The 26,050-nt window shown below is 35.6% G+C and overlaps 1 protein-coding gene across 4 annotated transcripts in view; it reads left to right on the top strand.

Annotated features, from left to right (window-relative positions):
• The window catches only part of ZNF462 (zinc finger protein 462), a 154,071-nt gene that overhangs the window by 94,669 nt on the left and 33,352 nt on the right, over nucleotides 1–26,050 (top strand). For all 4 annotated transcript variants that reach the window (XM_031961362.1, XM_031961368.1, XM_031961358.1 and 1 more), the window contains exon 8: nucleotides 25,069–25,336. In XM_031961362.1, coding sequence (XP_031817222.1) covers nucleotides 25,069–25,336 — 268 coding nt within the window. The remainder of the gene's footprint in view (nucleotides 1–25,068; nucleotides 25,337–26,050) is intronic.

Here is a 26,050-nt window from a genome sequence, read left to right as displayed (position 1 = left end):
CATTTGTTCATTTTAATTCAATTAACATTAAGTGTCACAGACACTCTCTTCTCCCTCTCCTCTCCAAAAAATGTCACTATTAGGGTATGGCCATGCATAATGGCCATTCGATAAAGTTCTCCCTCCTCCCCTGCCCAGAATCCACCTGCCTAGAATTTCTTTCATTTTGAAGAATTAGCCACAGATATGATATATCTGTGCAGTCCAAAGATAAACCTCCTCTAGGATCCCTTCTAGTCGGTCAATCCACAAGCATTGATTAAGCACTTACTGTATGTCAAAAACTAGCCAATCTCCTATATAATCTCTTTACACTCCTTATGTACCATGGAAAATACCACCTGTTGACATGTTAAGTTTTAAAATATTCTTTATGTACAAACAAAGGTATTATTGTCTCTCCAAATGGACTGCTTCAAGAGGGCAGGAACCTTCTTTTCTCTGCTTTGCCTAAGCATAGGAGCCTTGCTATATAAATAGATATTCGCTGACTCAATGACAGGATGACAAAAATTTTATTGGAGTCAATTGGAGTCAATCATTTGTTCATTTTAATTCAATTAACATTAAGTGTCACAGAGTGCCAGGTATTTTGCTTAGCAGTCTCACTGACAGATTAACAAATTGTCGAGAAAATGGGAGCTTCATTTCTCTTCTATCTGTGCAACAAATTGAAAAACATTCCTAAGACTTAGGCATTACTAGAGGAAACTGTTTCTGAAACAACCCTTCCTCAAGAGTAAAAACCGGTTCCTTATTTTAAATAGTACCTGAACATGGAGTTTATTTCCTAAATTAAAGATGCATTTTTTTAAATGGTGAGGAGTTGAAAGTCTGGAATAGATTAAAACTTTTCATCCTCTAGAACAGGACTTGTTAAACATTTTCCACTCCTCTTCACCTCCCAAAATTATCCTGGATACATAAGTATACAAATCAAACATTTACTGATAATAAATCATAAAAAAAATATTTTAAAGCAATTTAATGTGTGTATATATATGTACATATATATAGAAATTTTACCATTTATTAAAGACAAAAGCAGATTTGCAAACTGAGATGAAGATGCTTGTTTATTTTTACATAAAGAATTAAATATTGGCAGAATAGTTGATATTGCAAGATGTGAGCATTCAGGAACCTTCTACCATTGTCAAGTTTTTCACAACCCCATATTTAGTTATGCAATTCCTTTGGGGTTGTGATTCACTAGAAAACCTGATATATAATGGATTCTTTGGGGGTTAGACAGAATCTGAAGTTATTTCTGCATTCATACAGTGCTGCTACTTAGATTGTATTAACAATGTATTTGAATTTACATGAACAAATTTCTATGGGTGGGGAAAAAATCATGTGTTCTTTGTTTTGGTCATTGGTATATACAGTATTTGTTTGTGGTTAAATCCAAATACAGGAAACCATAGAGAAAAACCACACATAACAAAATCCTGGGATTCAAGTTCTCAGATCTACTTGAAGGATATAGGGCACTAGATGCTTTACACATAGTAAAAATTTGCTTATAGTCAATGAAAAAGAAAGAGAAAGGAATAAGAGTGTGTGTATATATATATATATATATATATATATATATGTATATAATTTGCTTATAGTCAATGAAAAAGAAAGAAAGGAATGTGTGTATATATATGTATGTATGTATATAATTTGCTTATAGTCAATGAAAAAGAAAGAATCAGTATAGATAGATAGATATAGATATGTGTGTGTATATATATATGTATATATATTATATAGCACTTAACATATTCTAGGTACTGTGTGCGAAACTCTTTACAAAGATTATTTCATTTGGTCTTAAGGTTCTAAGTCTCTAGGAATATGTTTTTAGAAGTGGTTCTCCATGCTTTAAATGGCAGGGAAATCTCTCACTGCTGTTCTTAATCCAATCTTTAGTGGAGTCCCTTGTAACATATTCCCCTGTATTAAATGTATGTGAGAGATGTTGGAGTGACAGTTTGGTGTGGTGGAGAAAGGGCTGGTATATATTCAGCCTTTGGCACATACTATGGTATCACCTTGTACTGGAGGTAGCCACCTGAAGCTAGAAATTAACAGAGAAGATGCTGGAGAGAGATTCCTCAGTTAAATCACAGGGGCCCAGTCTCAATTCTAGGAAATATGATTAAAAATCTTTAAAATTATATCATGACTTTTCCCCCAGAATCTACCGGTCTCTTAACATATAAATGATTGTGAGCAGCTTTAAACAAAAATTATCATGGAAGTATATGATTAGATCTAGTCTTTTTTTTTTTCTTAAACAAAACCTTTCATGAAGAGTTGTATTGAGTCTAATTCTTAAGTTTCGACTCATTTAACCTTGAGTTCAGCAAAACTTGACGCTTAAAAATTAAGATCCAAGATGCCTGCCTTTCTGAGAGAAGCTTCTCAGACCTGTAAATAGGTCAGTCATGAAATTCAACCTTTAAGAGGATCCAATTAGTTGCTAGGCCATCAGCCCTTCACAGGACTTCTAGTTGTAACCAGATGTCTCCAGAACAGAAAGAAAGATAATTTCTTTAGAAATAATAATGAAATAGAGAGGCTTGAGTGAATTATTATGAACCACAAAGAGCCACAACATTTACAAGACAAAGTATAATATTGGTGTCCAATTTGTGATTTCTAATATTTACTGCTAATCTCAAGATTTTCTTGATTAGATCTGATTAGAGGAAAAATCTGTCTTCCTAACATGAGACTTTCTAGGCTAAAACTGTAATCTAGCACTAACTTTAATGACCAAAAGTAAAAAAGCACTTTGTTTGTAAAGGTTGCGGTTTCTTAACCTTAGCAGTGTATTATGGCACCGATAGAAGGTAGAAGTATTTTTATGCACCCGGGATACATTAGGAGAAGAAAGGATAAATGTTTAGCTCTTGACCCCAGTAATTTCTCCTCTCCAAAAAATGTCACTATTAGGGTATGGCCATGCATAATGGCCATTCGATAAAGTTCTCCCTCCTCCCCTGCCCAGAATCCACCTGCCTAGGATTTCTTTCATTTTGAAGAATTAGCCACAGATAATAGACCAAATGCTAAAGCATTTAGAATGCACTTGATCCATGTCCTGGGAACTCGGTAACTAACTCATCTCCCTCATTCTATTGCCAAGCAAAACATTTGCTCATCACAATTGTAAGTATGCATTACCAACACATTCAGAGAGAGTGATAGCCCAAGCGAAAGACTGATTTAATGTTTCACATTCAACATTTTCAGGCTTTAATGTACATTTTGAAAGTTTCCAGAATAACCTAATCACATGAACTGTCTGAAGCTTTTAAGAAGGTTTAGTAGTAAGGAAATGAGCAGGTCATGAGCTATTGGCCAAATCAGCAAATGCCCTGATTTCTGACTCTCCCTTCACCTACTTGATGTTGAAAATTATTCTGTCTTTACCAAATCTCAAACTATATCACAAAGTAGGAATCGTCAAAACAATCTGGTGTAGGTAGGTCAATGGAATAGATTAGACACACAATTCACAATAATAAATAATCACAATGGTCTAGATTGGATAAATTTCAGGATCCAAACTTTTGGGACAGAAACTCACCATTTGACAAAAATTGTTAGGAAAATTATAAAACAGTTTGACAAAAACTAGGTATATACCAACATCTCATATCATATGCCAAGAGAAGGTATGGGTACATGATTTAGACTTAAAGGTGATATAAGCAAATTAGGGAAGTATAGAAAATTATGCCTCTCAGATCTATGGATACGAAAAGAATTTATGACCAAATAAAAGACAAAGAACATTGTGGAATATAAAATAGACAATTTGATTATATTAAGTTAAAAATGTTTTATAGAAACAAAACCAAGATAACCAAGATTAGAAGAAAAGCAGGAACTGGAAGGAATTTTTTATAAGTTTCTCTGATAAAGCAGAATTATCTTTCTATATATTTTCCTACATATTTCTATATATTATTCAAATATATAGAGAACTGATTAAAATTTATAAAAATTCAAGTCATTTCTCAATTGATAAGTGGTCAAAGGATAGAAATGATAGTTTTCTGGAGAAATCAAAGCTATCTACAATCATATAAAAAATGCTCTACATCACTATTGATTAGAGAAATGTGAATTTAAATGGCTCTGAAGTACCATCTCATGCATATTAAATTGTCTTATATGACAGAAAAGGAAAATGACAAATGTGAGAAGAGATGTGGTCAAATCGGGACGATAATGCAGTTTTGGTCATCTAACCATTCTGGAGAGCAATCTGGAACTACGTCCAAAGGAGAATAAAACTGTATGTCTTTTAACCCACCAATACCATTATTAAGTGGTTTTTTTTCCTCCAAAGAGATCAAAGAAAAAGGAAAAAGACCTATATAAAACACAAACACATACACATGCACATAAAAGCTTTTTTTGTGGTGGCAAAGAATTGAAATTGAGGGGAAGCCCATCAACTAGGGAATGGTTGAATAAGCCATGATATATGATTATAATGAAATATTATTGTGCTATAAGAAATGACAAGCAGAATGCTTTGAGAGAAAACCTGGCCAGACTTAAATGATTTAAGTGAAGTGAGCAGAACTAGGAAAATATCGTACACAGTAATGGCAATATTGTTCAGTGACTTAATGAATGACTTAGCTTTTCTCAGCAATATAAAGACCCAAGACAATTCCAAAGGACTTATGAAAAATGTTACCTTCCATCAGAGAAAGAATGGGTGGGGTCTGAATGCAGATCAAAGCGTTTTTTTTAACTGTAACTTTTTTACTTTTTTTGTCTTTTCTTTTGAAATATGGCTAAGATGGAAATATGTTTTGCATGAGTTCACATGTATATGCTATATCAAATTACCTGCCTTATCAAGGAGGAGAGAGGGGAGGGAGGGAGAGAATTTGGAACTCAAAAAAATTTGTTTAATGAATGTTAATTTTTTTATATGTAATTAAGTAAAATTTAAAATAAAGGGATATACACAAACACACTCACATACACAGGCACACTACAGAGAAGAAGGTATATATGAGAGTGAGGGGAAAGAGAAAATCCTGAAGAGTATTCTAGGGATTTTATTGTGACAGTGATGATGTGTTGTCTGAAGGCAAGAACCTTAAGTAGTTTTAAGCATAACAATGGACAGAATCTAAACTCTTATTAGACTGGTTGATTTTAAGTATGCAGTGTTTACTGTAAATTATATTTTGAAAGTTTTATTGATTTTTTTTGTTTTTACACCAGAAAGCATAGGCAGATTATTCTAAAAATGAACAATTTTGAGGACTTTTATAAACTGATGAATAAAACAAGTGGAACCAAAAAAATGAATAATTTATACTGTAATAACACTATTAAAAAAAATAAATCAATCTAACCCTCCTTGATCACCTGACTTTTCTCTCCAGGTGTTGAAAAAACAAGATATTTTAACAGATATTGTAAAAGGTCATTTTCTTCAAAGTGGCCAAAGGTTCTGACTAGTTCACACCATACAGTTTATGAGGTCTATTAAAGGATTGTTTAGGCAGGGATTATAGATAGGTAAGACAACAGAAATAAATTTGAGAAAAATGAGAGACATGGTAATACCTAAGAATGGATGGTATGGCCAATATAAATACATATATGATAACATAAATTGGTGTCTTAAACATTATCCATGATCCTTCAAGCAGAAAACCAAAATATGAGCAGAAGAGTTTCAGGAGTAAGATCCATCTACAAGGCAGCTTTTAATCTTTTCAAAAAGATGCTTGGGCTTATTCTGTGAGACTCAATTCTTTTATGGTTTTTGTTCAATTCTGTTCCCTTGTTAAACTTATAGGGCTTTCACCAAGACATCCCACACCCTTTATGCAGCTTTAAGGAGATGAGATACCTTAGAAAGAAATTGTTAGGCAGAGATCTGTGTACAAGAACAATAGTGAGCTGCATTTTTATGGACCAGCAAAGAAGAAAAGGATTTTGCCCAGTTAGGCTCCTTGGAAATACTCTGGGACACAAAATTCTAAAATGTTTCCTATAATCATCCCTCCCTAAGTCATCTTTTATCATTTAGTATTGTATCATACTTAATTAGAATTATCCTGATAACCATACAGCCACACATCCACATGTACATTAAAGCTCTTTTTGTAGTGTAGAGACTGGAGGTTTCTGAAAGCACACTTTTGAATTTGTAGGAAACTTATTTATTTATACTTCCCACAACTCCTATTCCCTTAAACAACTACCGTTAGTGTTTTTGGAAGTCATCCAAATGATTTATGCAAGGGTTCCTTGCTGTCCTCATGCTTAGTTCAAAGTCCAGCATCAGAAAAGGTGTTTCTACTAACTAAGCCCTCAAGGTTATACAGAATACTGCTTCTTCACCGAAGGCCTAGAAATTTTCTTTTAAAAAAAATAATAAATAAACAAACAAAAACCCCTCATCTGTTTATTTGATACGTTGAGGAGCTTGATTACTTCAGTTAAATATATTTGTAGCAGAAAGGGCTTCATTTGAAATAAGTGGACCTGCTTTGCTGTCTACCACCTGTGTGATCTTGGATAACTCACCTGCTTACTCTAGACCTCAGTTCTCTGAAAAGGGAGGAAGTCACAGTGGATAGTCCTTTGGGGCCCTTCCAGCTTTAAATGCTATCATCCTATAATCCATATATTGAGGACTTCCTAGATACAAGATAGAAAAGAAAAAAGTAGTCCATTCTCTGAAGTAATCTACAATCTTGTTAGGAAACAGGACTCTCACACAAAGTAACAGGGGCCAAAATAGATAATAGATAACAAAGGGCTCAGTTGTGTAGTTACATGTGCTTTGTACTGGAGGGACCCAGAGGAGAGAGGATGTGCTGAATATGGGAAGGCTTTATGGAATATGCTGAATTTAAGATAAAATTTATAGGATTGGGATGGACAGAGGAGACAGAATTCTAGGTGAGAAGGCAAGAAGAGGAGAATGAACTTGATATGTGTCTGATAAATGGATCATAAATTCCTACATATGAAGAGGTAAAAAGGAATCCTAGAAATCAGAGTGCTTTGTAGTAATGTTGGAGGGAAAGTTGGCACTGGATGGAACAGTGGTAGAATGCTGGACCTAGAATCAGGAAGACCTAGATTCATATGACAGTTTTTTAGTTGTGTGACTCTGAGCAAGTCACTTAACCCTGCCTGCCTCAGTTTCCTCATCTGTAAAATGGCAAACCATTGTATCTTTGCCAAAAAAAAAAAATCCAAATAGGGTCACAAAGAATCAGAAATGGCTGAACAATAATGACAAAGTTGGAATAATAGGATCAATTCAGATGTCTGAAGACTCAAGTTCCTGACAAAGAAGCTTAGTTTGGATACTTTTTGATATCTTAGGAAATTGGTGGAAGGGATAAGGTTAATTAAGAAGTTATTTTTCCTGAGTTTAAATTGCAGGATGGATTAGTTTTAGTTGCATTGTTAGTTAAGTGACTTGAGAAACTGAAAATAGGTGCCCTTTAATAAAGAAATAATAGGTACCATCTAACAGCATGTTCTTGTGGATTATTGCAACCTCAATTTCTAACGTTTTCTGGTATTTTCTAGCATCCATCATCTCAACAATTCACACAAAATAGTTTTGAATAGGGGCCTACATCTCCAAAAAAGAAAAATCATTATACCTGAAATGATGATCCTAAAATAAAACCCAAGTTGACCATATGTTTGTATCTCACCAAAAAAAAAAAAAAAAAAAAAAATTGAACTGTCCATGGTTTGATAGTCATAAATAAATCATTTTGTTTTCATTTAAAACTCAAACTCCTTGAAAGATGTTTGGAAAATTTAACTAGTGTGTAAATAGCACACTGGGAAGTATAGCTAATACAGTAGGTACAGAATCAAAATTTTAAAAGATCTTAATACCCTGAAGAAGGAGCAGACACTCAGTGGGATAAAACTTCACTACATAAATGTAAAATCTCACACATGAGTTCAAAAAATCAACTTCACAAACATCGTCTTAGATTTACAGCTGAAAGGAATCAAAAAGATTATCTAATAAAATTTCTTCATTTTATAGGTAAGCAAACTAAAGATCAGAAAAGTTAAATGATTTCAGATCATAGAAGTAGTTAAGTAACTTAGATTGTACCCAGTTTCTCTGAATCCAAGTCTAGCTGACTTTCCCCTGGTTATTCCAGACCTATTCAAGTGAAAAGAATCTGGGACTTTTAGAAGTAAAAAGGCTCATCAGGGCCAATACTATGGCATGGTAGCCACAAAAACTAATGCAATTTTAGGATGAGCTAATAGAAATATGTTATCCGGGTCTATGAAGGTGAAAGGTCCATTGTACTGTGCTTGCATTAGGTAATGTCCAGAGTACTATTTAGTTTTGAGTACCACATTATATTTAATTTAGTAATTATTTATTAAGCTCTTACTATGTTCAGGGTACTATGCTTTTCCCTAGATATGAAAAACAAACACGCACAAAAAGAGTTCCCAGCATAAAGGAATTTATCTTCTGCTGGGAGTGGAATTATAACATATGTGCAAATAAGTATAATATAGGTTATTTTGAGGAAGGAGAAAGCATTAACGACCAGGTAGATCAGAATGAGTTACAAAGGACCATAACAAGGATTCTGAGACATATTTCATTCAATAATTTTTCAGTTATTTCTGATTCTTTGTGACCTCATTGAAGATCTTCTCAATGAGTGATTTGTCATTTCCTTCTCTAGTTCATGATGAGGGAATGGAGGTAAACGAAATTAAGTGGCTTTCCTAGAGTCACCCAGCTAGGATTTAAACTCGAGCAGATTTTAACTCAGAAAGATGAGTCTTCCTGACTCCAGTTCTGGTGTTCTATCTAGTTTACCACTTACCTGAATTTCAGGCATGGAGTATGATATGTACCAATGTGTAAAGTCAGGAGATTGGGGACAGAACTAAAATTTGTCTAGGAGAGGATGACCAGATTAGTCCTAGAGAATTTAAGACAAAAGTTTCAAACCTCCCTAGAACCAGGGAGCCCCACTAAACCATACATAAAGGATCCCTGTAGAGGCTTGTTGACTTAGAAAGCTACATGCTAACATTATTTATATTTTATTGTATTTTGTTGTTGTTGTTGTGTTTCTCAATTACATTTCAATCTGATTTGGGACCCAGTAAATAGTTTTGTGGCACTGTGTTTGACGTTTTTAGTTTGAGTGAAGGAAGGGACCTCAGAAAATCACTCAGAACTTTTTGCATGGGAGCAGAAACCAAATTTCTATCTTCAAAAAGTTGAGTGTTATCATTTGGCAAAAGGATTAAACTTGCTTAGTACAGCCCCAGAGGAAACACAACTAGGTCTGATGGGTAGAAGTTTCAGCAGGGAGAGGAGAGTAATTTTTATTTCTAACAATTCAAACTTCCTTAAACTGTCATTAGCTGCCTTGGGAGGTTGTGAATTCTCTATCATTGAAAGTGTTGTAATCAGCAGTAGACAGAATCATCAGGGATACTGTAGGAGAGATTCTTGCATTCAGTGGAATGTTAAATTACTAGGTATCTGTGGTTCCTCCTAAGTTTAAGGTTCTGTAATTCTTATAAAATTCACGAATATTTCAATATATAGGTACCTAATCCTTTTCCAAGTGAGAAAACAAAGCGTGGAATAATGTTGCTTATAATATTTGTTATGCTAAAATCAAATTTTTAATGATGCTATCTGTAAAACTAATGAAAATAACTCTAGAACATAAGATAAGTCAGTGATAGAGAAGATTTTAAAATAGCTCTTGTGGTTGTGCTTAGACCACAGAGACTGCTGAGACAGCCAGCTCCTAAATAAGGATGAATGGTCTACACACACTATGTCTTTGCTCTGTGTCCAGAGGGGAACGTGAATTACTAAGAGGATCAGAGGGTCAGATAGTTGGATGGAGTTATGAGGCAGTTCTGCCCCAGGGATTTCTGGGAACTGGAGTTTCTCTAAGGCATTCTCTCTTATGAAGAATCCAATCTTTTGGGGGAAGGGAAACCTAGCCTATGTTTCCCCTCTACTTTACCCTTAATGTACATTATTGTACATATTAAGGCCAAATTGTCAAATATGTATATAAATAATATGTGAATATGCATACATGTGGCTATATTGCTATTCCCCAGTCTGGAGTTGGTGAATACTGTCAGCAAGTAACTTTTAAAAAACTATTTCCTTAGCCAGAAATTGACTGCCTGTAATCTGCCAACTTCTGTGTTGATTTGTAAAGTATTATAATACTAGCAAAATTCTTTGACACCTTTTGACATTTTGCCATCAACCTGAGGATGCTGTGGAAAACTTTTAAACTGTGGCAAGAAAAAGAAAAAAAAAAAAGAAAATTAACCAATTAAAAACAAATCATTTTTTTTTCTTAAAAGTTCAGAATCCAAGAAAACAAGTAAATTAAGTTCCTTAAACTTTTTCTCTCTGCCGACCTTTTGCCTGGGGTATTTCAGAAAGGTGCTTGGATCAGGAATCCCCTTTGGGGCCAGTGGTTTTCTATTTTTGTGCTGGATGGAGGCATCCCAAACACTGGCTTCTTCAGGATTTGTCACTCTGAAAGACTGGTAGATTTCGTCAGTAACTGTGAGGAGCCATCAACATGATGCCAGTGGGAAAGCCAGGAGGTTTAGTTAATGTGGAACATGTAAGCACAAACAGAGCCGTCTGTGTGTTGAATATCTGTGAACGTACAAATATAAAAAATAAGGTCAATAGAAGGAATGTGGATGTACAATTTTTGTTAATCCTGGAGGGTGGGAAATTAGCTGAAAGTCCATTGAGTGAAATTGGCAGGACTGTCATAAAGAAATGTGTCTCTACTTTCAGAATCATGTAATGTTTTAAGGAGAAGCAAACCTTTCGTCCTGCAGATTCCATCATCTTAAGCTGTAATCAGTCAACGTACTTAAAAGCAGTGAATTTAAGCACTTCTTAAACGGCAGGAAAGGCTCTCTGCTCTGTGGAAATAGTTTGCTAGCAGCGTGAAGGGACAGAAAGACTAAAGTCACAGTCTAGGAGTAGAAAATATGGATGGACATGGAACAGGATGGGGCGTCACGGGCATGGGGTGAGAGTAGAATGGATAAGCCTTGCATTGCCAGGCTGCTCGTGCAAATTACTTAACAAGAGTAAATAACTCCACAATTCTCCATTCCTTCCCCAGAGTGAGAGGTAGTCTGGTATCCTGGGTAATTCACCTGCTCTGGGATCAGGAAGCCCCTGGTGCTTCTGACAAATATTAGTTACATTACCTTGGGGAGGTTATTTAACTTTACAGTGCCCCCCAGGTCACTTTCTAAGGCAGGGGTAGGGACCTTTTTTCTGCCAAGGGCCATATTTATAACATCATTCACAGACCATGCAAAATTATTGATTTGTAGAATCTAAGCAAGTGGAAGGTTGCTGTCCCTAGCTTTCAGCTCCTCCTCATCATCTGCAGTTGCCTTAGCAAATGATTTTGAGAAGGGAGCTTTCTTGCTAGAAAAATTTCCTGTGCACCTTCAATGTAATAGTTCTGGGCAAAAACAAAATATCAAATGGATATGGTATTTTGGTTGTTATTACAAATAGTATAATAAGTGATACTTGATAGAGTGATGGTCTTTAAGTTAAAAAGGACATATTATTAGCATTATTGCCATGGCTAAAATCACTTAACCTAACCATTCAATATTCTAGGCAACCCTATGACTATAAACTACTAATTATTATTAGTAATAAATAATACTATAAAAAAAAGAAATTGTTTTTCCTTGGTGGAGGTTTCTTACACCAGTAAAAGGACAGATATGCTCCTTGCAGCCATCACACACACACACACACACACACACACACACCTATGACTATAAACTGCGATTAAATTGTTCTTTCTTGGTGAAGCAAGTTTTTTACACCAGGGAAAGGATATATGCTATATGCTCCTAGCAGCCATCTCACACACATAAATACAATGAAACCAAATATGTGATCTTAAAATAAAGCACTAAAATTAAAACTATTTAAATTTGATCAGAAAATATCAATAACATGATTTTAGTTAAATATAATTCTTTGTTATTTAATCCCTTCCAGAATGACTCGTATACTCATAAAAAGCCTTAGTGCCTTTGTTTTTTTAATATAGTTGTAGTCAGCAGGTATGCTGTTGTTCTTAGTCTGCTGACCTTGCTTTGTATCACTTAATGTCTTTCTGTATCTCTCAGTATTCTTAATATTTGTCATTTTACTGCACAATGGCATTACATTATATTAAGTTATTTGGCCATTCTCCTTATCACAAGTCATGTCTCATTGGGCATATAGATTGTTTCACATTTTATGTTATTATAAATACACATGGTATCAAGTTTAAAGTACCTGCCAATGAATCAACCCTGGTTATCTGTACTTTTGTTGTTGTTGTTTTGTTTTTTTCTTGTATCTGCTTCTGTATTATAGATGGAAGTACCTTCAAGCTTTGTAGTTCTGTGAGCTTAGAATTTTGCTTACTTGCAAAATGTGAATTGCTGATTCAAGGTTTATTTTTTTTAAAGCTCGTGAGGCTTGTAGAACATCAATTAACTTTTAAAAAATAATATTTTGATGAGTTCAGTGTAAGTGAGTCCCAAACACACGTACTTAATTTCCCTCAAAAGACACATGGGTTTAAAAATTAAGGAGGAAGCAAATGGGTCGGCAAGATATGGTTTATATTTTACTGAACCCCAGAATGTTTGGAAAATAGTCCAGAGCATGTTTTTCCAAACCTTGAACATCTCTGTATTCTCTAAGCTATCCTTCATGAGTACTCTGCATTCTTTAGTTTATTGTCATTGCCTACATGCTGAGTAAGGCTGAGTACTGCCATGTGGATGTCTATATGTATATAATCCATTGGTTTTCACAGTCTGAATCCCACCGCAGGAACCAAAAGGACATAAGCCATATATGATGAGATATTCTCAGGATATTCAACCTAAAGAGAAAGAAGACTTGTGTTTGAAATATGTAATTTGGGCACCTTAAATCCAACTGAGTAGAGAGAGTGTTTGTATTTCCTACTGCATAGGATGAAATACAGAATTTTTTTTCCTACAGAACTACAAATCATTGTCAGTAGTATGTTACTCTGAAGTTTTGTTTTATGTGGGGTTTTTTGTTTGTTTTTTGGGGGGAGGACGTTAGTTTTATTTTTTTTTAACAGTGTGGATGGATTTGCTCTCTGCAGTCAATATTGTTACATCCAGTACAAATAATGTGTGTCAATGGTCAGGTCACTGGACTTCTCTAGATCTCACTTTCCTTGTCATTATAAGGCATCAGATGATCAATTAGTTGATCTCTAAGGTCCTTTCCAGCTCTTTATCTTATGATTTTATTGGAACAGCTGGCCAATATTGGGAGGTGGTTTGTGACTATAGAACAGAATACCTGGCCTCCATGGGAATTAATACAGTAGCCGTGGCCTCTCTGACAACATGTATGACTATTATGACCTAATTAATCAAATAAGAAAAGCTGAGTTGGGAACTTTGATCAAGATTCTCCATGATTCTTAGCTTTAGTTTCTTCACCTGTAAAATGTGAATAATAGCACTGACTTCACAGGGATGTGGGAATCAAATGAGATATCTGTAAAGCAATTTATAAATCTTCGTATTCCATAAAATATTTTTCCATTAAAAATTCCATAATAATCATTGTTATTATTAATTGTTGTTGTTGTGAGGACCTGCATTCAGATTCATAGCCTGTGTGACTCTGTACTAGTCACTTTAGTTTTTTGGTCTTCAGTTTCTTCCTCTGAAAAAACAAATGGCAGACCCTTTCTGGTATCATTGCCAAGGATACCCTAAATGGGGTCATGAAGAGTCAGGTATTACTGAAACAGCTGCACAGCAACAATAGCAGCAGATGCTCGGAATCATAAAAGACCAAATGTCTCCCTCTGTCAACATCCCGAAATTCTGCCTCCATAGCTTGGAGAGCCCACTGTTTGTCCCTTGGTCCTGCAATCAGTCAACATGTTACAGAGTTATGGAGGTTATGGATTACCAAAGAGATATCAAGTACTGTACCACCTGAAATAAATACTTTCCCTTCTCTGCTCTTTGTCATGGGAGAGGAGGGGTTGCTTCCAGCTCTGACACTCCATGGCTGACAATCCCAGCACACAAGGAGATGACTTCCATTTATTTGAGAGATAACACTAGCACATAAATTGCCAGACGCTCAACAATACAACTCAGCCTACAATTAAGTAATTAAAGTAGCATCTCAGTGCTTCAGTAATTTTGAGGAAGAGAAAATCAATCGTATGGACCAGAGTAAACCTAGAAGGATCCATAGTGGAGCTGGTCCTTGATCTGAACCTTGCAGAATGGGCAGCAACTGAAGAGTCAAAAAGGAATGGAGAAACTCTCATGGTCCAACACAATCTGGATATTCAAGGAGAACAGAAAGTATGGGCTGGAGCAGAGTGGGAAATAAGATTGAAGAGGTAAGCAGAGTCCTTTGTTGAGACTAGAAGCAACTCGGAGGTGCGAGAAGACCAGAGAATCCCCTCTTTCTCCCTTCTACTTGATATCATGCACCTTATTTTATGCTGGACCTCCAGATCGCTGTTCTCTGTTCTCATATTGGTTCATAATGTGCCAAAGACATCCTGGGGGAGAATCTCGCTTATTAATGATCATAAAAAGAACCTGAATCAACAGCTCCTTTTTCCATGTTTTATGGTGACATGTGAAAGACAGAAAAGAATAAAAGTTAGGAACCCACTGGGTTCATCAAGGGTGAGAATTTGGCTCAGTGACAATTTTAGAATAGTTATGCACCTCAGAAAAAAAAAAAGTATCTTCTCTGCTTAATCATATCTACCTCACATTCTCTTCCTACCTACATTTATCCTTTATATTTATCTATGTGTGTGTATGTGTGTACAGATAGACGTCTTCTTTGCCCTACGCTTTAAAAATCTTTTCCTCACAATAAGGATACTTCTTTATTCTTGTCCTTCACAGAACCCTGAAGAATGGGCTTTGGGTTGTCATTTTTCCCTTGAAGTCAGTGGGAGCTTTTCCTTGAGAAAAGGCCATAGGAAGAAACCCCAAGGGCAATACCTGCTGTCTGTGAATGACAAATGCCATCCCAGGTTGCTTTAGTCTTCCACCTAAGGCTATGGCCGGATCACATATATAAAGATGCTTTTATGTTAAATGTTTCTTTGTTGGATTTTTTTTTTTTTAATATGGTGAAAACATCCACTCGATCTGACGGAACAGCAGGAAGCATTACTTCCTCATCATACAATTCAAAAGAGTCACATGTGAATTATGCATGTGGTATTGTAAGAGTGCTCTTCAATTAACAATAGCAGATGCCACCTAAAGCATCCTTCACAAAATATTAGGAAAGATAACAATAAAGGATACACTTATGGGCTTCATTCATTCTTGATTTCATCCTTATCTCCTCACTGTGTCGATCAAGATTTTTTTTTTAAAGAATAAATATTTCAGATGACAAAAACTTTCAATCCAGAAAGGAGATGTACAGCTATTGTTAATGACTCTGGCAGCAAAGGCATTTCTCCATTTCTCAGGAGGATCCAATGCAATAGGATATTAACCTGGCCGTTAGGTCATACTGAATTTCATGACTGATTTGCTCTATAACTGCTTTTCTGGATCTCCATCTTCCTATCGGTAAAATTCCTAGCCTACCTGTGATAGGAGTGTAAAATTAATCAAGAAATGCAGGTCAGATTTTTCTGTGCTTCAGGAACAGAGTATTAAACATATAAAAAGCAATCAATAAATATCTTTGGTAGTGAAAAACTAGCTTTATAGGTAGTATCTGCTCTAAAAATTTCGTGTTTATTTAATATTTGTAGTCTGTGACTAGTAATGAAAGGATACTATATTTTTTTGTAGTTGACTGAGAAAAAAGAAGTTCGTTATCAGAAACCAGTTAAGAAAGCCACCACAGGTCTTACTATCTTTTTTTTAAACTTCAAAATGCATACTTGCAACTGAATGATACAAGATCAAAGCTGTCACTAAGATGACAATCAGAGTTGTGACTCATAGCACCAAAATGTAAAGAGTATAAACGTTTTCAATAAATATTTTTAAATACTTCACAATTAAATCCCTATAATCTAGTTAAAATCATTTTATAAATTTGTGAAAATTGTAAAATTGTACAATTTAATTGTACCAATTAAAAATATGTAGCATTTGTGTTTTCAGACCTTTTACTTTTCTAGTAGTTTAGAAACAAATTAACAGATAGAATGAATGATCAGTTAAAATATGAAGTTTCAGTATGTTGTGTTGAGGGCTGAATAATTAAAATACAAAGAAGGCATAATTCCTGGCCCCTCATCCCTTCAGGCACATTTAAAAGTAGTGTGACTTCAGGTCAGCCTGACCAATCCCTGTTCCCTAATAAGGACCAAGGCTTCTTCAGAAACAGCTTTGAGTTGGATTGGTATCTGCTCTAGAAGGGTCTTGAGTACCTGTCTCTTTCTTCATAGCATCAATATTTTGAGATGTCTCTCTTTTAAATAGATTTATCTTAATTACTTATATTATGTTCACATTATTGCAACGTTAAATTAAGAAAGTAGTTTGTATTGCCTGACCTATGTGCAAAATTTTCTATTATATCTCTGAATAGACCATAGGAATTAAGTTAAAGACTTCTTTTATGGTGATACTTTTTTTTAGTTTGGCCTTCTATTCTCAGTTCTTCAAACAAACATAGACCAGATATCTAAAGCATAGTTTTCTTCAAGAAAAGTAGATTGTTTCCTAGTAAGATTAAAATTAACCAGATTGCTCAGAGAGTAGAATGTTCAATCTAATTGACTTTACTGGTTGGCAGAAGGTTGATGAGACAACCTTAGTTTTTAGGGAAAAAATGTTTCCAAAATATATTCCTTTAATTGATTTTCCAGTACTAGTAAGTACAGTCCACTGAATATAATCAAATTTTTCTTTGATGATTCAAGACCACACAGTTCCTCAGGGTCATTATTCTGAGCCTGAGGTCTAATTATGAAGTCTCATAGATGTAGACCCCATAGATGATTGAGCTAAATGGATGCTGACCCCAGGATATGACCTGGATGTTAGGGTTTTTTTTAAAAATACATCCTTGCCATCAGCTTGTTTTCTTTGCATTTTCCCTCTCTCAATTTTCACAACTAGAAATGAAATATGGGGTGGGAGGTTGGAAAAGGGGTGTAAAAATTTGAGAGCTTTTATGTAGTTGACTTCTAGTTAATTGAGGTTTATTAAGGTAACATGAGCTGGAAACCTGTCCATGGAAACATGAGCCTGGACAAGTATTTGAAGAAATCCACAAAGGTTCAAAGGAAAGAGATTTTTGTTTAGAATTTTTCTCTAATACTTGATCTAAGACCTAGATAATTGGGACTAGGGGGAGACTTAAGGTGAGGTCTGATTTGCTTATCTCTCATGTGATTTTGGGCAAGTTACAAGTTACTTAACTTTTCTGGGCTTGTTTCCTCATCTGTAAAATGAAGGGTTTGGAACAAGGTGACCTCTGCGGTCCTTTCCAGTTATGAACCTATAATCCAATGTACTTATGATTCTTTTCAGACTAGAGCAAGACACTTTCTCTTCAGACTTAATAAAGTCACCCTGGTTTACTAGTGGTCTCTCTATAGTGGTCAGTTAAGTATTTTCCTACCATTTAAGGAAGATTATTATTTTCAAACATGTGTTGGCATTTGCTTGGCTATTTCCAGATATACTTCCTGGCAGGAATTTCTTCCGTGAGTTTCCTTCAAGCTTTATCTCATCCTTTTATTTTAAAATTAGTCATTTATTTTTCAGTTTAACTCCATGACAACTGATTGAGTCTAGACTTGCTATATATAGAATCACCCATCATTTACTTTCTCATTGATCTTTGTCTCAGAATTTGCTGTTTCAATGCCACAGAAGGGTGGTAGGAATGGAAGGTGTTAAGACTCCAAAGTCTGGAGATGTTCTTTGTATAATTCTTCCCCACCCACCCCCATCCAAAAGGAAAACCTCACCAAACCTTAATTGCTTCTAGGTACTTATATTCCTTAGCACAAATTATAATTCTTATAAAAATAATAATATAGATAATATATTGTTATTGTTGTTACAATTTTTATAATCCAAAAAAGCGTCAGCAGCATGTTACACTGGAAAGAACACTTTCTCCTGAGTGAGCGGACCTGGATTCTTATTCTGCTTCTGATACTTACAATCCTTATTAACTTTAGTCAAGTCACTTAACTCAACGTTTCCCTGAGTATCAATCTCCTCAGCTTTAAAAGGGAGAAGTTAACTAGATGGCCCTAAGGTCCCTTCCAGCTCTAAAGCTGTGATCCTATCAGATATAGTTACTCTTGAGGTTTCATTTTTTATAAGAACAATTCGATTTGGGAAGGTTTTCAGAGGAGGAACTGTTCAGAAGTTCTTTGGGTAGCATGTTGGGGAAGCTATCTGCAGTTGCTAATTTTTCCTGAATATCAAATTCCCTTCAAGGTTAAGAATATGGAGAGTGAATAACAGATATCTACATCTCACTAAAGTGATTTCAGTCAAATATCAAATGAATTTAGACTATCCTAATTTTTATTTTATAAGATCAGTGACTTTTGAATCATCTTGATTACCCTTTGCTTTATCTATAGTATCTTAAAAATAATACAAAATCATGAATCCCCAGAGCTAAGCAAACCCTCCATATATGGCGTCAAAAGTGTCCTTCATAACAATGGATGATTCAAACAATTTTAGGGTTTCAGCCATTTGCTTTTGACCTTCCCATTACGGTTGTTTTTTCTGCCATTAATTCCTGCTTCTCTATCACTCTGAAATATTTAGGCTTTTTTTTTTAAACTTCCAAAACCATTGTATTTAATTTTCCCAGCATATACAGAATAAAAGTTTGTGTGCCATCCCTAAAGTTTTCCTGGCCATTAAGTAAATTATGTCTCTAGCTGCTCTCTTGTCATTGTTACTGGACCTTCCACAAACTTTCTGTTGAGTTTCCTAAGGAGGCAATAATTTGGTGTATTGCCAGCTCATTAAGCTTTTGTCCCATACTCTGGATACTTCCAGCATTTTGTGGTGGCTGAAGCAAATGTAAAGGATTTTCTCTTAGTATTTATACCAACATGTCCTTACCCTATCAATCTTCCCTTTTCTCAGGAAAGATATAAATGCATCCATTTATTATGCTAGAATTTTTGCCGGCTTTCCACTTTAAAATTCAGAGTTCTACCTCATTCAGTTCATTCTATCCTGTTTTATATTTTTGTTAAATGTTGAATTATTTTCTGACCCTCAGTTCTTTCCCCTCTGGGAATTATTCTAATTAATTCCCTTTCCATTTCTATAAGACTGTAATTGTTTTAGTTCTAATTAATATTTCCTTTTCTTATAATGTAGCCAAGGTGTGGTGGTGGTTTGTTTGTGTTGCATTTTAGGCACCAATATTTCCTCTTGTTAATTCTATATAATTTGATATGTTGCCTCCTGGCTACAAACAAAATTTGCTCTACAAGAATTCATCATGCTTATTTTTCTCCCTTCCTTGATTCCACATTAAGTTTAAAGTGTCAGTCTCCCAAGTCTGCAAGAAAATGTAGCTCAAATATAATTAAATTGTGGTTGCTGGCACCAAGATGTTTCTCCTACCTTTTCACCTTCACTCACACCCTCTATGCTGAGCTGAAGAAAATTGAGAATTGATCTTTGTGGAGGTCTTGCTTTTATGTATCACTACATGTTAAAGGCGCTGTCCTCTGCAGCTTTCACAATTTACTGTTCAATTTATTCTTCCTGTTTCTGGTGTCCTATTTAATCTCTGGATGGTTAAACTCTTACATTACTTCTCATTTGCCCTTTTTAGCTTCTTTCTATTTCTCATCCATGACATTGCGATATAGTGGAAAGAATCAGAGATGGTGGGTTCCAATCCTAACTATTGTTTGCTGCCTGTGTAATCCTTAGGTAGTCAGTCACACAACTGTTCAAGTCTCAGTTTGCTCAACTGGGGCTGGAAATAAATGAGATCCAACGTCCCTTCCAGCATGATCCTATAAGTAAACTGAACTCTCACAATAGGGAGAAACTACTGTTTTCATGATTATTCCATCTTTTGCCACAGTAAAATATTTTCTGTGTCTTCTGTGTTAGGTCCTAGAGTGAGACTAGCCAATCTTTTGAATCGTATCCTTTGTTTTAAAAATGATTAAATCCATCAATGACTCCCATCCAGTAGAACTCCTCCTAGAAATAATAATAAAGAAAATGAATTCATGGGATCATACCTAAAATACATGCCTCATAACATATCAGACACCTCTGCCTCTTTTGTTCTGAAATTTTTCAGTCTTCTTCACCTTTAAAATATTGTTTTGCCCATTTTTTCCTATAATATGCAGTTGACACTAGGATTCCAACATCTATACTAATAATAGTCTTATAGTTTCTGTATCTAGACCACTGTTTAAGGCTAAAATGATACTACCTTTTCTACAGGACTGCCTCTCCCACCCAACACAAGCTCTTTAGTTCTGGCACCATTATCAGGTCCTTTCTGCCATCATTACCAAAAAAGTATTAAAATCTCTACCTACTTTCCTTTGGCCCCGCTTTCCCCTTCCTGTAATCTTCTAAACTGTAGAATAATCTCTATTTTACTTTAATTGTTGGCTTCTTTTATTCAAAATATAGGTTCCCTAAGGGCATGCTTTTTCATTCTTTCTACCTAAACCCAGAAGGAGTTAAGTTATTAAGCAAAAGTTTATGAAGCACCTACTGTGTCCTGGGCTTCCTGATGCATATTTGGAATGAAAGAGAGGGGAAGGGTAGAGATTAAAAAAAAAACAAAACCAACAACCCTAAATTAAAAGGTATGCATAAACTGATTATCCTTTAGATGTAATTCCAAATTGCCCTTCAGAATGGTTATCAGCAGTGCATTAGCATCCCAATTTTCCAACATCTCCTCCAACATTTGTCATTTTATTTTTTTGTCACATTAGCCAATCTGATAGGAGGGGAGGAGGAGGAAGGATTAGAAACTGAAACTCAAAACTTTTTTTTAATGTTAATAATTGTTTTAGCATGTAATTGGGGGGATAAAATATTTAAAAGAAAAAATTAAATACTTTTTAGTTTCTATTGTCATGGATTTTGGAATCTAGTAGTGTTTTAACTACAAACTACCTTTCCTTGAAGTTGTACTTCACTGGACCTCTAAAATAGGGAAGTTATCTGAAAGGTTCAAACAAGTATAAACTGTGATTTTCTACCTTAGAACTGAACCATTTTTTGTCATCTGTCATTCTGAGCAGGGTAGTAAGAACAACTTATGAATATCACCTTATTTTTGATTTCATAAGCTTGTTCCCAGGAAAATCCCACTTGGGACATTCTAGACCTTGAATTTGTTTGACTTGGGTTGTCTTCAGTTTATTTATTGAGGATAATAGATATCTGACCATCCAACTGAAACATGGTATTTATGCAGCATCCTCTCCAGCTCTCTTTGTCTGCCCTGTGTATTGGAAGAAAAGTCTCCTGTGTGGTCTTTTTTACTGTCACACTTTCTGGTCTTTTCTTCTTTCACAAGTCTTACTTGGTTTCTGTCAAAGCCCTGTGTAATTTATATTCCTTTTGCTTAATATAGTTTTCTCCCTGTCTACCTATCTGCTTATTTTAGCGTTTCCTTTCTCATTGCTGACTGTAGTATAGACTTCCTTTCCTCTCATGGCTCTTCTGTCTAATAATTTAACCTCTTCTACAACTATCTATCCCCTCAGCCAATACATTAACTTCAATGTTGACTGCTCAGTTGCTGCATAGCTCACTAGAATAGAGTGCAGCTTTTCTCTCTCAGTGTTTTATTTTTTCCTTCATTCTTCAACCTTGCATCAAGGGGACTATTTTCTGCTCTGGGCCAGGACTACCTACCTGGGCTTGCAGGTGGTCCAAATTCCTTCACTTCTGATTACCTCTTATAGTGACTGAAAAAAGATGTGGAGATACCATTTATGTGGTCATGGTTTACAGAAGTGATTGGCAATTTTGAGTGTCTTTTTTAATATATGTGATATATTTCTTTTATTTAGCACTAGTGACCTTTCTGCACTAGTCATGAGAAGACCTTCAGTGTTCTAGGAGCCTTAAGCAAAATAGTGTGATGTATCTTCACTAGTAGAGTTTTTGTTTTTTAAACAATCCATGACCCACCTCCCATCCCATGTACATCCTTATTGTTTTTTTTTTAAATAAAGTGCCAAAATCTTACATAATTAACATCTCCAGAGAAGAAAATGTCCAGAGGAGAAAAATAAAAATCCCAAAGAGCTGTTTGTTGGGCAAGGTTATAAACATGAATCATAAATTGTGAGATGTGTACATTTCTATATATTAACCTACCAATCTGAATTTAAGGAGTGAAATTTACAGATAGATGATAGAGCATTATTTCTTTGGAAAATTGACAGTCTTCACTTTCCAGTGTCCACCAAGAAATTTTTTTCCCTATTTAAGAAGGTTTCATATAGTATGTGAATGCCAGAGTTAAAAAAGAGAACTTGTTTTACAAGACAGCTGAAATAATATATAATAGACCTTGAGAGAAGAACAAAAAATGTGTTTAAAGTAAAAAAGTAGACTAGATTTCACTTCTCTGAAAGAGTCTGGTTAAGTGATTAGTAACTCTTCTATCAGGAAACAAGACATAGCCTTGACGGCTGAGTCAAAAAGAAATGATTAATCTGCCTGACCTGGCCCCTGAATCTTAACTAAGATTTTTCTTTATGGTTTTACATAAATTAGGCAGAGATTAAAAGTGTTAGTTGTCTAATTTCTAAGAAGCCAACCAAGATCCAGACTGATTTTTCAGAGCAGGGAATAACACATAATTGACCTGCTGTGGCCTCCAGGGTGACAAAAAGGAGAGAAAACTACAGGTGATGTCAGAGAGAGGATGATTTGAAGGTGTTTTCTGGATGCTGTCAACATTTGTTTTTATGGTTATTGATTTAAAAAAAAAAACTTAAGGTGGCCAACATCTGAGACACAGTTTGGTGATGAGAAAAGACATGCTAAGTTTTCTTTGTTATACTATTTCCACGCTCCAGTGACCAGAGAGCAGACTGGGATTCTTCTAGCAGAATAGTGTCTTTGGAGATAGTGACATGTCAGTATTTAACTGGCTCCTCTAGTCTGTGTTAACACAAGGAGAAGAAAGGTAGTGTGTTTTGTATTTTGTATTTTGGTGTGTGTGTGTGTGTATGTGTGAAGCAAAAGCCAGTCTTGAGGGTTTAAGTAGAAAACATCTTGAACAATCCCAGAAATGGTAAACAAACCTACCATAGAAGGAATGAATGAGGAGTGAACAATTGTGGTATTGTGATCCTAACTGGGTTCATCAGGCAAGGATGAAGGAACAAAGAAAAGGAGATAAAAGAAGTCGGTAAAATGAATTCGCTTGTGTCATTCCTTTTTTCCTTTGTCTTCAGTATACACCTGGTAATGAACCCATGGAGGCTGAGAGTTATTGTTCAAGTTTTCTTTTGTTTTATTTTTGTGTGGCAGGTTTGTTTACAATTTCCAAAGGGGTTTTTCTCAGTCCTGAGAAATGGAGGGGGAGGGTTGGAGGAGGGGGGGAAAGGATTTTTAATATTTTGAAGACAGAAGGTATCCCCACGTAGAGGAGGCCCCTAAGCTTTTGTTTTTCTCTTCTAATAGGTTGCCAGAATGGATAGCCTTAGTTTCATCAAGTATGGGTGTTACAGAATTCCTGCATGTCCTGCCTCAGGGAATCATGCTTTGGAAAATTAAGTGTCCATCAAATCAGGAGGAGGCTTGTACAGTTTCTACTCCCTTTTCCTCTTTTTTTCTTTCTTATTTTTTCTCTCTTTCTTATTCTTTCTCTTTCTTTCTTTCTCTCTCTCTTTCTTTCTTTCTTTCTTTCTTTTTTTCTTTCTTTCTTTCATGAAAGCCTTAAGAAAAGAGTCCTTTGTCTTCTCTTTCAGGGAATGTTCCACTGAAATTCATCTGTGCCATATTCATTTGTGTCATTCATTGACAGCTTTAGGTTATATAGGACAATGTTGATGAATTCTTAACCTCAGGATTCAAAAAATAGTATGTTGAGAAATGTTCGAGACTCCTTTGAAAATGTTTTCCTTCAAGATCTGCCGAGATCCATGCACATCACTACAGCCCAACCCTGTATCAGCTTCTTCCATAACGCCACTCTCTTGGTGTTAAAGCACCTTCAGATTTCAGATTTGTGCCTGTCATGGCTGTTTTACTCAGAGAAACGAACTTTTCAAATACCTTTCAAGGGAACTTGTTTGGAATTTCATTTTAATGGGATTTATGAATAAATCTCCATTTTAATGCTGAGTAAGCTTTAAACACCTACTCTGGGAGACGACAATTGGATTTTTATATTTTAAAATTTAAATCACTTGGCTGCAAGAGTATAGAGCATTTTTTAAAATATATATTGGTGAATGTCATCTGCTTAAGCATTCCTGCTAAGAGCTGACTTTCTTTGGGTGGCTCTGCTGATTCTGTGCTGCAAAGGGGGAGAGATTGCATCATCTGCTTTTCCTTTTGGAGGTCTCTGTGTACAATATGCGGGTTTATTTATCTCACCTACAGGAGCCAGTAGTCTATATTAGCCTGTTGCCTTACTGCAGCTTCCTTTAGAAAACAGTTTACTTTCTTCCTTCACTTTGAAAACTTTAACCTCAGAATTTTATTTTTAAAAAACCAGTGAGCCCTCAAAGTCAGATTAAGAGGCAACAATTTCCTCCATGACTTATTTCCCCCCCTCCATCTCTGTTATTGAATATAAAGTAGATGAAAGACTCTTGAGTTAATAAAAGTTATCTCCTTAAAAAAAAAAAAATGAAAATAAAGAGGAACATCTAAAACTGATGTCAAGGAGTTTTGAGAATCAAGACCCCTAAATCCCTCTCTCCACCTGGTCTAATTTTCCCCTCTGTCTCTCCACAGACTCTTCCTATTCAGAACCTCCAGATGTTCAGCAGCAGTTGAACCACTATCAGTCAGCTGCCCTGGCGAGGAACAATAACAGTGTCAGCCCTGTACCTCTTTCTGGGGCCACTGCCGGAGCTGAACAGAAAACTGAAGCCATTCTTAACTGTGAATTTTGTGAATTCTCCTCTGGTTATATTCAGAGCATTAGGCGTCATTACCGTGACAAGCATGGAGGGAAGAAGCTCTTCAAGTGCAAAGATTGCTCCTTTTATACAGGCTTTAAGTAAGTGATGGGAAGCACAGATTTCTAAAACAAAGCTCCTGCCTTTCTCTTCAGGGGCTTTTTTCTTTGAGTCCAAAAGGCATATTCCTCCTATACCTGAAACTTAGTAGAGGAAAAACCTTGGCAACGGAAGATGGTAATTATATTTCATCTTAAGGTGCAGAAGCTAGTTTTAAGAAGAATAACTCAAGTGAATGCTTTGGGTTGGAGGGGAGAGAAAAAAGATTGTATTACAGTCATTGAATTTAGAACTGCAGATACTTTAGCCTAGGGACAATAAGCCAGAAATTGATGTGGGTTTATTGAGAAGAAGTAAGTTGTTGGTTTGGGGAGGTTTTGTGGGGTATTTTTTGCAAAAGGGGAAGTCCCTGGTCTCCATAAGTCAAGCAGCATGTAGAATGATCCTTTGGTCTACAAACTTACAGGTCCATTGGATGGAAGGGCCAGTGCTGCTGAGAGAAACATTACCTCAAAATGGCTACCCTTGCCACCATTTTATATAACTCCCATTTCCCCCCAGATGAAGAGGTGAAATCATCTAAATGCATACCCCAATTCAGGCTGGGCTGTGTTTAATCTCGGTATGAAAGCTGTGTGCTCTTTTCCATGAGTCAGTCACTTGGCCCCCAAAAGCAGAAGCTACAGCTTTTAATGTAATGTGTTCCAGAGTCTCTCAGCTCCAGCCATCAGGAAAATCTATCTTATATTTAGCCT

This window comes from Sarcophilus harrisii, chromosome 1 (genome assembly GCF_902635505.1).
Source record: "Sarcophilus harrisii chromosome 1, mSarHar1.11, whole genome shotgun sequence".
NCBI classification, from domain to species: domain Eukaryota; kingdom Metazoa; phylum Chordata; class Mammalia; order Dasyuromorphia; family Dasyuridae; genus Sarcophilus; species Sarcophilus harrisii.
Note: the sequence above shows the minus strand (reverse complement) of the source record. Positions and strands in the feature narration are given on the sequence as shown.